Raw genomic sequence first — 11,460 nt, 5'->3', positions numbered from 1 at the left:
GCAACAACAAAATAATAATATATAAAGTTAAAATAAAAAGAATTAAAAAAAAAAAAAAAAACACAAAAAGCTTCTCTTTGGACCAGGAGGTGGCATGGTGGTTAAAGAGCTGGATTCCTCATAGCCAACCAGGTTGGAGTCCTAGACCCGGTGGCTTGCTTTCACTTTCTCTCTGGTGAGCACACATGCCCAGTACCAAATTTAAAAAATATATAATTATAAATAAAATTAATTAATACGTACACACCCAGACCCCACTGGTGATTCTAATATGCATCCAATATTTATCAACTGAAACAAAACAGACCTACAACATAAGGAACTCTGCCATATACTTGCTGACTCATGCCACCAAGAAAAAAGTGTTGGTGAGAAAAATCTTTCAAGACAACTGAGAAAATTCAAGCTAACTGCCTTCCTCAACCATTCCTCTGGCCCCTCTCCCACAACTTTATTCCTGAGCAAACAGCTCATCTAAGAACACTCACAGTAAAAAAATCAATAGATAATACCAACAGATAATAATAAAAGTAATCTGTAGGATGGAAGAAAAGATGTTTCAAGAAAAAAAAAAGGAGCAGTGTTATAAACAAAAGATTCAAAAGAACACCATGAAAATTACATCATGAAGCAGATAAAAATTATAAATTGTATATGAAATCAAAGCAAGTATGACTGTTATGAGAATGTTTGCATTCCCCCCAAAATTGTTATGTTGAAGTCCTACCCTCCAATATGATGGCATTAAGAAGTGGGGCCTTTTGGGAAGTAATTAGGTTTAGATGAGGCCAAGAAAGTGGAGCCCTGATGATGGGATTGGTACCCCTGTAGGGAGATCAAAGTTCTCCCTACCCCAACCTTGTGAAGACAGCATGAAGACGGCTATCTACAAGGCAGAGACTGACCCTTGCTATGAAATGAATCAGCAGCCTACTGATTTTGAACTTCCTAAGCTCTAGAATGACGAAAAAATGCACGTGTTACATGAGCTGCCCATTCTATAGTATTTTGTATAGAAGTCAGAGCTAAGACAATGGCACTTCTGAAATGAGTTCAAAGAAGAGATAAAAGGTCTCCTAAAAGAAACATGACAAAGAAATATAACACCAGGAGATAACATTAAGTATTCAAGCTAAACAAGAAAATGGGAGAAAGAAATAAAATATACAAACCACAGAAATAATGAGTTAAGAGAAATCAACAAAGAAGAGAACTGGCCATATTATGCAATTCTGGCAAAATAGCAATTTTTTTCCTTTCTTCTGATTGTTGTAATCAGCATAAAGATACATTATACCTCATCCCATCCTAGAAAACAAAAACTCCCTCTAAGTTCTCCATCAGTTACCTGTTTTTCTCTTTCAAAGGAAAATTCCTAGAATTGTTTATTCTTGCTAGAATTTCTCCTATTTTCTCTTGCTTCTCTGTAATTATGCTTATCCCTCATACTCACAAAAACTATGTCAAGGATCCCAATAACCACAGGTCTCTAATGGAGTATCAATTCTCAATCTCTCTCATTTAACTTACTATCAAGTTTTTTTTTTTTTGGAGAGATTTTCACTGTAGGGCGCGTGCGCTCGCCAGACAGACAGAGAGAGACAGAGAGACAGAAAGCGAGAAATCACCCCCCAGGGGGGATGGTCACGCCGCAATCCCTTCTCCTCCATTCTCCTCTCAGGATCTTGGGCACGCATGCACACACACCCGGCGTGAATTTTAAGCCACCGGGTCCGGGACACGAACTGCAGTCGACTACGTGGGAATCCAGCGACATAGCCATTACGTTAACTGCTGGTTCCCACTTACTATCAAGTCTTTGACAAATAGTAGATCTTTCCCTCCTTCAAACACTTTATTCTTCACCTGACACCCCAATCTTCATTTCTCTTCCTACTTTACTGGCTGCTCCTTCTCTACCTTTCTTGCTAATTTTTTCATTTCCCCACCTCTACGTGTTTGAGGTACCTAGTTAGGATTCTGTCTCTGAAATTCTTTTCTATCTATACTCTCTCTTCTACTGATCTCACCCAGTTTCAGCATTTTAAGGTTAAAAATAAGTAAGGAAACAAAAACCTCAGAATCTGCTCTCACCTCTTTCCATGAAATACTTTGGTCCAAACTAATCTTCTCTTATGAATGGATAATTACAATAGCCTTCTAATTGTGGTCTACTTGTCTCCTGTAGGGCGCGTGCGCTCGCCAGACAGACAGAGAGAGACAGAGAGACAGAAAGCGAGAAATCACCCCCCAGGGGGGATGGTCACGCCGCAATCCCTTCTCCTCCATTCTCCTCTCAGGATCTTGGGCACGCATGCACACACACCCGGCGTGAATTTTAAGCCACCGGGTCCGGGACACGAACTGCAGTCGACTACGTGGGAATCCAGCGACATAGCCATTACGTTAACTGCTGGTTCCCACTTACTATCAAGTCTTTGACAAATAGTAGATCTTTCCCTCCTTCAAACACTTTATTCTTCACCTGACACCCCAATCTTCATTTCTCTTCCTACTTTACTGGCTGCTCCTTCTCTACCTTTCTTGCTAATTTTTTCATTTCCCCACCTCTACGTGTTTGAGGTACCTAGTTAGGATTCTGTCTCTGAAATTCTTTTCTATCTATACTCTCTCTTCTACTGATCTCACCCAGTTTCAGCATTTTAAGGTTAAAAATAAGTAAGGAAACAAAAACCTCAGAATCTGCTCTCACCTCTTTCCATGAAATACTTTGGTCCAAACTAATCTTCTCTTATGAATGGATAATTACAATAGCCTTCTAATTGTGGTCTACTTGTCTCCGCCCTTGCCCCCAACTCTCTTTACAGCCTGTACTCAACATAGTAGCCAGAAATAACTTGTTTGAAGACATCATTCCTTCACTTTATGTCAAAGACTTCACTTATGGTGACCTATAAACGTCTAAATGTGGCCTCTTATCTCTCAGATCTATCCCCTACTATCCCATTTGCTTACTCAATTCCAGTCATACCAACATTGTCACAATTCCCTTGAAAATAATCCATAGCTCCCACATCAAAGCATACGCGTTGGTTATTTCTACCTAGGATATAGACGGAATTTCTTCCCATGATTGTGTACATGATTTCAGCAGGTTCTTGCCCAAATACCACTTTCTCAGTACAAAAGTTATTTTTTTTAAGCTCCTCTCTCCTTACATGGACTTTTTCCTCAGACCCGTGACCTATTACGTTTTACTTTGTTATGATTTCCCTCACTAGAATACATTCCATGAGGTGAGGGATTGCTATTTTCTCTGCTTAATCGCCAGTGCCTGGAACAGTGCCAAATGCATACACAAAATAAAAGGGAAGGAAAGTTTGAGAAAAATTAAGAAAAAATATAGAAAAAAAGACAATTGGGGCTGGCAGGTGGCATGGTGGTTAAGGGCAATGGACTCCAACATGGCCAGCTATGGCTCTAGTCTCGGCCCTGGCAGCTTGCTTTCTCACTTTCTCTCATTCTATCCCTCTGTGGACAAATTAAAATAAATGAATAAATAAAGTTAAAATAACTCTTAAAAATAAATAAAAGACACAGCTGAGAATAATTACAGAGAATATTCGATATGGAAGACAAAAGGGAACTACCAAAAACTAGATCCAAGGGGATATCAAGCGAGAACAAAGTCAAATATCAATACATAATAGAGGGCCAGCAGGTGGCGTGGTGGTTAAGGTGGCTGGACTCCCACATGACTGACTGAAGTTCAAGCCTCGGACCTGGCAGCTTGCTTTCTCACTTTCCTTTTCTGTCCCTCTCTAGTCAACTTCAAAAATATATTAAATAAAAATAATGACAATGAATAAAGTAGTTATTGAAAAAAAAAATAGAAATCTTTCCTGAAACAATGAAAGGCTTGAATCGAGTCTCAAGTTTCAAGGGGGAACAAAGACTCAGGAAAAAAACAGAGTAGCGCCACAGGGACATGGTCACACCACAATTCCTTCTCCTCCATTTTTCCCTCCTGTTGGGATTTTGGGCATGTACGCACAGATGTCTGCTGTTTTTTTCAAGCTGCAGGATCCAGAATTAAAACTGCTCACTTAACCAGGCAATGGGGCTGGCCCAACAAGAATGAGACTAATAAAATATATTACATTTGGGGCCAGCAGGTGGTATGGTGGTTAAGGTCTAGAAGCTCTTACCTGGCTGACTAAGGTTTGAGTCCCGGACCTACCGGCTTGCCTTTTCACTTTCTCTCTCTGTGTGTCTCTCTCCAGTCAAATTTTTAAAAAATAAATGTATAAATAAAATTTATATTAAATGTTAAAAATACCTTACATTTGCCTATACAACACTTGACGTACTTGCTAAATCAAGTCATCTGAGAGAGAAAAAAACTTTTAATTAGTATGCCCTTGGATTTAAATATTTAGCATCGTGGTAGGTATACGAAGCCACATGAGAAAAAGTAAAAAAAAAAAAAAAAGGGGGGGAGAGGGCTTTCTCACTTTCCCTATGTTTCTCTGTCTCTGGAGAATGCAGTCTCTTAAGCTAAGGTATATTTACCAATTTCCATAAACTTTTTTTTTTGAGAGGTTTTTCACTATAGGATGCGTGTGCTCGCCAGAAAGCCAGAGAGAGACAATAGAGACAGAAAGTGAGAAATCCCCCCCCAGGGGGGATGGGCACGCTGAATCCCTTCTCCTCCATTCTCCTCTCAGGATCTTGGGCACGCACGCACATGCGCCCAGCGTGAGTTTAAGCCACTGGGTCCAGGACGCGAACCGCAGTTGACTACGTGGGAGTCCAGCAACATAGCCATTACGCTAACTGCTGGTCCCCAGTTTCCATAAACTTTTAAAAATAATGCTCGAGCCGACACTATACCAGAGTGGTTGCTGAGCCCTAGGAGCTAGATCTCCCCATGACTGACAGCAGCTTGAATCCTGTCCCAGGCAGCTTGAAAAACACAATGGGTGTGGTTACACAGATGCTCCATATCCTAACCAGATGGAGAAATGGAGGAAAAAGGATTGTGCCAAGCTGTGTGTGTGTGTGTGGGGGGGTGTACGTTGCTTTCTCTCTCCAGTGAGTGCATGTGCCCTCTAGCAAGAATACTACTAATAAAAAAAAGTAATGTGTAGGGCCAGCAGGTGGTGTGATGGTTGAGGTGCTGGACTCCCACATGGCTGACTGTGGTTCAAGTCCCAGACCTGGTGGTTTGAAACTCTGGTCAGGTATGTGTGAATGTGTACCCTAAATTCTGAGAGGAGAATGGAGGAGAAGGGATCGCAGCATGACCAGCTCCCCAGGAGGGTGATTTATCACTTTCTGTCTCTCCAGCTAGTGCACACACACTATAGCAAAACAAAACTCTCAAAAAGAAAAAAAGAATGTGCAATGGATCAGCCCTATTAAGTACTCTGCTGGATCCCACAGAGAAAGTGGTTAAGATCTCAGTCCCAGCAGCTTGAAAAACAAACTAGGTGTATGGGCCCAGAATCCTACCGGAAAGGAGGAGTGGAGGAAAGGGGGACTGTGTTGTGCCAGGGTTGAATGGGGTGAGTGCCCTACTTTCGTTCTATCTCTGGTGTGTGCACATGCCCGCTGGCAAAATAAAACAAAAGAAAAACAAACAAAAAAAGCTCAAAGTCAAACTTTAGGAATCGAATAAAGAAGCTGGGAAAAGTAACAGGATCGGTTAAAATGCAGAATTAAGGATGAAATAAAGAATAAGGTTACAAAATTGGATATAAACATTTTAAACAATATAAAAAGTCCTAATTTAGAGGGACCAGCAGTTAGTGTAATGGCTATGTTGCTGAACTCCCATGTAGTCGACCACGGTTTGAGTCCCTGACCTGGTGGCTTAAATTCACACCAGGCACGTGTGCGTGCGTGCCCAAGATCCCTACAAGAGAATGGAGGAGAAGGGATTGCGACATGGCCGTACCCCCTGGGGGTTGATTTCTCGCTTTCTATCTCTGTCTTTCTGGCAGTGCATGCGCCCTATAGCAAAAACCAAAAAAAAAAAAAAAAAAGTCATAATTTAGAGATATATAGCAGATAATGTATATAGATGATTCTGTTTATTGGTATTATTTATTTAGTTTTTTAAAAAATTATTATTTTAACTTTATTTATTTTAATTTGACCAGAGAGGGACAGAGTGAGAGAGAGAGGGAAAGTGAGAAAGCAAGCTGCCAGGTCCAGGACCCAAACCATGGTTGGTCATGTGGGAGTACAATGCCCTTAACCACCATGCCACCTGCCAGCCTCTCAGTACTATTTAAAGCTCTTGAGTAATAGGAGGTAACAATATGAAAATATCTGTAAAGGTGGGGGGGGGTTGGCATCTTTGTGGTAGTTGAGGTGCTGGATTCCCACATGGCCAACCACAGTTCAAGTCCCGGACCTGGCAGCTTTGTGTGTCTCCCTCTCTCACTATGTCTCTCTCTGGTCAAATTGAATAATTAATTAATTAATAAAACAATTCTTTAAAAATTTATGAAGACATAAGAGATAATCTATACAATGGTTTTGAAGATGCAGCCTAGGTGCACAGTAGGCTGTATCATATAGGTTTGTGTAAGCTCATTCTATCATATTTGCACAATGACAAGAATCTCCTAATGATGTATTTCTCAGAATGTATCACCACAATTAAGTGTGCTGTAGTGGTTAAGGCACTAGACTCCCACATGGCTGTTTGCAGTTCAAGTCCTGCACCGGGTGACTTGAAACTCACACTGGGCATGTGTGTGTATGTGTCCAAAATCCCAGAAGGAGAAACGAGAAGGGACTGCATGTGGCCATTCTCCCTGGGGATTGATTTCTTACTTTCTCTGTCACTCCAGTGAGCACGCACACTCTACAGCAGAAAATCTTTCTCTTAAAAAAAAAAAAAAGCATTTAAGATAAAAAAAAACAAACCTATAGTATGAGATAAAATGATAAACAAAAGTGAATCTGTTATTTTCATTAAAAGAAAGTAGGACAGAGCCAGCAGGTGGTGTGGTGGTTAAAGCACTGGTTTCCACTTGGCTTAACTGTCCTAAGCACTTGAGAAACAAGCCAGGCATGTGCATGTGCATGTGCGTGCGTGTGCATGTGTGTGCATGCCCAAAATCCCAAAAGAATGAAGAGATTACAGAGTGGCCATCTCTCCCACTGCAGGGTGTGAGTATAGGTTCTCTCTGTCAACCCCATGTGCCCTGTAACATAAAACTAAAAAAACCTAACTTGATTTTTTTTAACCAAATATAGCAACAAAATTGATAAAACAAAACATAAAAATAATAACCTGATTCAGTAAGGTAATTCACAGGTTTATACTACTACTGTTTTTATCAGTGCATCTGTCAGATATCAACAAAATGTGAATCATGGGAAGGATAAAATACATAGAATAAGTAAACAGTGGTCTGTTTGTGATCAAAATAGAGATAAAAATGAGTAACTTCCTTTTTTTTTTTTGGGAGGGGTTTTTGCTATGGGGCGCGTGCACTCGCCAGAAAGACAGAGACAGAAAGTGAAAAATCACCCCCCAAGGGGGGGATGGCCACGCCACAATCCCTTCTCTTGAGATCTTGGGCACACACACACACACATGCCCAGTATGAGTTTAAGACACTGAGTCCAGCACTCAAACTGTGGTTGACTACATCACAGTCCAGCGAAAGAGTCATTATACCAACTGCTGATCCCCCCAAATTACACATTTTTTAAGGTAAGTGACATCTCATTTGTTCCTGAGTTAACTGGGTGCTTTCATAAGCTGCAGGCAGTAAGCTCCTAAATATCACAGAACAGAAAAGCTGATTCATATAACTTGTGTTTAACTTTTCATTATTCATATTTTAGGTACACATTTATAAATCAGAACAGAAACATATTACTAGGCCCAATGGTACTGGGCCAGTGTTACCACTAGCATGGTGGTTAAGTCAGCTGGATACCAGATAGGTGACTGCATAGTTTGAATCCTGGATCCAGTAGCTTAAAAAATATAGTGGGTTCATGTGTGTGTGAGCCCAAAATCTTGAGTGGAAAATGGGGGAGAAAGGACTGTGGGACAGCCATCTTCCCTGGGGGTGAGCTCTCATCAACAAAATGTGAATCATGGGAAGGATAAAATACATAGAATAAGTAAACAGTGGTCTGTTTGTGATCAAAATAGAGATAAAAATGAGTAACTTCCTTTTTTTTTTTTGGAGAGGTTTTTGCTATAGGGCGCGTGCACTCGCCAGACAGACAGAGAGAGACAGAGAGACAGAAAGCGAGAAATCACCCCCCCAGGGAAGATGGTCACACTGCAATCCCTTCTCCTCTATTCTCTTGGGATCTTGGGCACGCACGCACACGCGCCCGGCGTGAGTTTTAAGCCACTGGGTCTGGGACGCGAACCGCGGTAGACTACGTGGGAATCCAGTGACATAGCCATTACGCTTATTGCTGGTCCCTGAGTAACTTTCCAATATCGATTATTTTACCTTAGATTTAGCAACGAGTCTCTAACCCCTACTTGGCAACAGCAGAGCTTTCAATACTTTTTTAGACATTGTTGAAAAATCAAATGACATTGGAGATATTATTTGTGACAACACTATGTGCTAGACATTATTCAAACTGCTTTCTATGAATCAATTTAATTCTCACAACTCTTAAGATGTTTGGGAAAGAATTACTGTATTTATTATAGGAAAAAAATCAGAGGGAAACAGGTTAATGTGAGACAATCAGTTCTGAAAACAAATTCCACAAATCTTAGCCTATTTCATGAGAATTAAACAAAAAGGAAACAAAAATAAAGACTAAAAAGAAAAAACAAATGAAGTTTGATTATGGTAACTGAAAGCATTCACAGAGTATATTCTACATCTAAGTTACATTACCAAAGTATTTTATCTTACTTTCTGACTCTCCTTAAAGAGAAAGAGAAGTCACCTGAAGTTGATGGACAAATCCAGCATTAGGATTGATACAAAATCTTCTTTCTTGAACATAAGCAAATGCATCTCTGAAAACAGAATAAGAAAATATTATGGTGTTATTTCATGAATTATTCTAAAGTTTCCCAAATTTTACCTAACATCATAACTTAATAAAAATTAGGACTGTACACCATCACCCTACAGGTGAATAGTGAATTGTAGGAGAAAAGCATGGTCAGGTAAAATGACAAGTACAGTAACACCTATCTTGGAGAACTGTTAAGAAGGTGGGAGATAAGGTACTTTGTGCTTACAGTACATGATCAAAATACTAACCCTGGTTAAACGAGAAGGATATATACTTCTTTCTGTTGTTATGAGACTTAACTGAATTCAATGTGCCTAGAATAGTAGTGGGCACATAGCAGAGACTCAATAAATGGAAACTGTATTTTCACTGTATTATCATTACTGACAAGTTTCTAAATAATAAGAAGAATATACGAAGTGCAAAGTTCATCAATACATGTTAAATAAGTTTGTAATCACATAAACAAAACATGTATTCAAATGTTTTCCTAAGAAATTTTTAAAATTTCACAAGAGGGTGCTTCCCAGAGACAAAAACAGAGGACAGGAAGATAGCATACTCCAGAGGGAATGTTCGTGTCAAAATTGCTTCTCCGTCTGAGCATCTTGATGAGATTCTGGATGTGCATACACATGTGGGGATGCCTTCTCACTTTCTCTCTCTTCCTTCTCTCCCTCCCTGTTTCCAGCAAGTTTGATCACCCCACAGCAAATTTTAAAAATAAAGACAGTTTCATGTTCATAAGAATTTAATTTGTCGGGGCCAGCAGGTGGTGTAAATGAGGGCGCAGGATTCCCACATGGCCAACCATGGTTCAAGTCCTGGACCTGATAGCTTGCTTTCTCAATTTCCCTTTCCCTCTCTCTCTCTCGTCAAAAAGAGAAAGTAGCAATAACAAATGGAAATAAATAAATAAATAATCCTTAAAAAAATATTAATAATTTAATTTGTGGCCAGGTTTTAAAGTACTTTCTTACCTGTACTTCATTCCAAATGTTTCCATAATATATGCAATAACAAAGGCAGCACTGAAGAGGGAGGAAAAAACTTTTTAGAAAAAAAAAAATATCAGAAAATACACCTTAGTAATTAAATGCCAGGAAAAGAAAGATTTCTCTCCAGCTTCATACCTTCTAGAGATCCCTGCATTTCCATGGACAAGAACTTTTCCTGAAAAACAAGACATAGTTACTCTAATAGAAAAACACCTGACTTAATGGCTGAACTAAACATCACCTATAAAACCACAGTAAAATAAAACTTTCCTTAAACATTTTATATGATAGATATATCACTTGAATATTTTTAAATTTCAAGTCTTACATAATTTAAATTAACTGTAAATCACAAAAAAAAGTTTAAAGAAATTAAAAGCTAAGAGTTTAAAAAGAGTTCTTCTGCAGGGTTATTTATTTATTTTTTGGAGAGGTTTTTGTTATAGGGCATGTGCACTCGCTAGAAAGACAGAGAGACAGAAAGCAAGAAATCACCCCCTGGGAGGATGGCCACGCCATAATCCTGTCTCCTCCATTCTCCTCTCAAGGGATCTTGGGCATGCACACACACGTGCCCGGTGTGAGTTTAAGCCACTGGATCTAGGACTCAAACTGCTGTCGGCTACATGGGAGTCCAGCGACACAGCCATTATGCCATCTGCTGGTCCCTCTGTAGGGTCATTTAAAAAGACCTATTTAATAAAAGAAGTAGATGGGGAAAAATAATTACAATACTTCCACATCCTACATTTAAAACAAACACCAATTTAAAAAACTGCCTGTGTCAAATAATCTCCTAAAAATAAAAATTTCCTAAGTAAAATATTTACCTCCAGTTTGTAAGCTCCCATCAATAAATTCTTTCGTCTAAAAGCAGAAGACAATGTGTTAGGACACAATATGTGGATTAACATAAGCAGACAATAAACTCATACAGTGAAACAAAAAACCTACTGAAAAGCTTGCTATTAATTTACATGAATAAGAATTATCTTAATTCAAGAATTTCCAGATGCTATTACAACTACCATAAATAATATACAGAAAGACTGGCTCTGTGCCAAAGAAGTAAATTGGCTACTCAAGAGAAGTAAGATACCACATGGCAACAAAGGTTTGAATCCCCACCCCAGTAAGCCTGAAACACTCAAGTGCCCAAGGGGCTGGAGGTAAGGAATGACAGCATGACCAGACCCATGGAGGGTGCTCACCTTTCTGTCTCTAGTTTCCTAATTTTGTGTATAAGTATGTGCTCGATTATAATTTTAAAAAATATATATGGAAGTCTAATTTTAATTTAACACATCTGAAGTGTGACTTCTCAAATTTTTGGAGACCATAAAAAACATTTCTATGAAAACTTGAACCACAGTCAGCCACACGGTAGTTCAGCATCCTTAACCACTGCACCACCTGCCGGCCCCCATGGTGTGTTTTATCTTCAGTCACTGGATCTCGACTCAACCATGTGGAA

General features: G+C 39.5%; 1 protein-coding gene across 1 annotated transcript in view; it reads right to left on the bottom strand.

Moving 5' to 3' along the window:
* STYX (serine/threonine/tyrosine interacting protein) overlaps positions 1–11,460 on the bottom strand; it is a 36,715-nt gene that overhangs the window by 6,849 nt on the left and 18,406 nt on the right. The window contains exons 6-9 of the mRNA XM_006160544.2: positions 10,817–10,853; positions 10,122–10,161; positions 9,969–10,019; positions 8,914–8,986 (exon numbers count right to left, since the gene is read on the bottom strand). Coding sequence (XP_006160606.1) covers positions 8,914–8,986; positions 9,969–10,019; positions 10,122–10,161; positions 10,817–10,853 — 201 coding nt within the window. The remainder of the gene's footprint in view (positions 1–8,913; positions 8,987–9,968; positions 10,020–10,121; positions 10,162–10,816; positions 10,854–11,460) is intronic.

Source organism: Tupaia chinensis, unplaced genomic scaffold (assembly GCF_000334495.1).
Source record: "Tupaia chinensis unplaced genomic scaffold, TupChi_1.0 Scaffold000688_1, whole genome shotgun sequence".
In the NCBI taxonomy this organism is placed as follows: domain Eukaryota; kingdom Metazoa; phylum Chordata; class Mammalia; order Scandentia; family Tupaiidae; genus Tupaia; species Tupaia belangeri.
The sequence above is the reverse complement of the archived record's forward strand: the minus strand, read 5'-3'. Positions and strand labels throughout refer to the sequence as shown.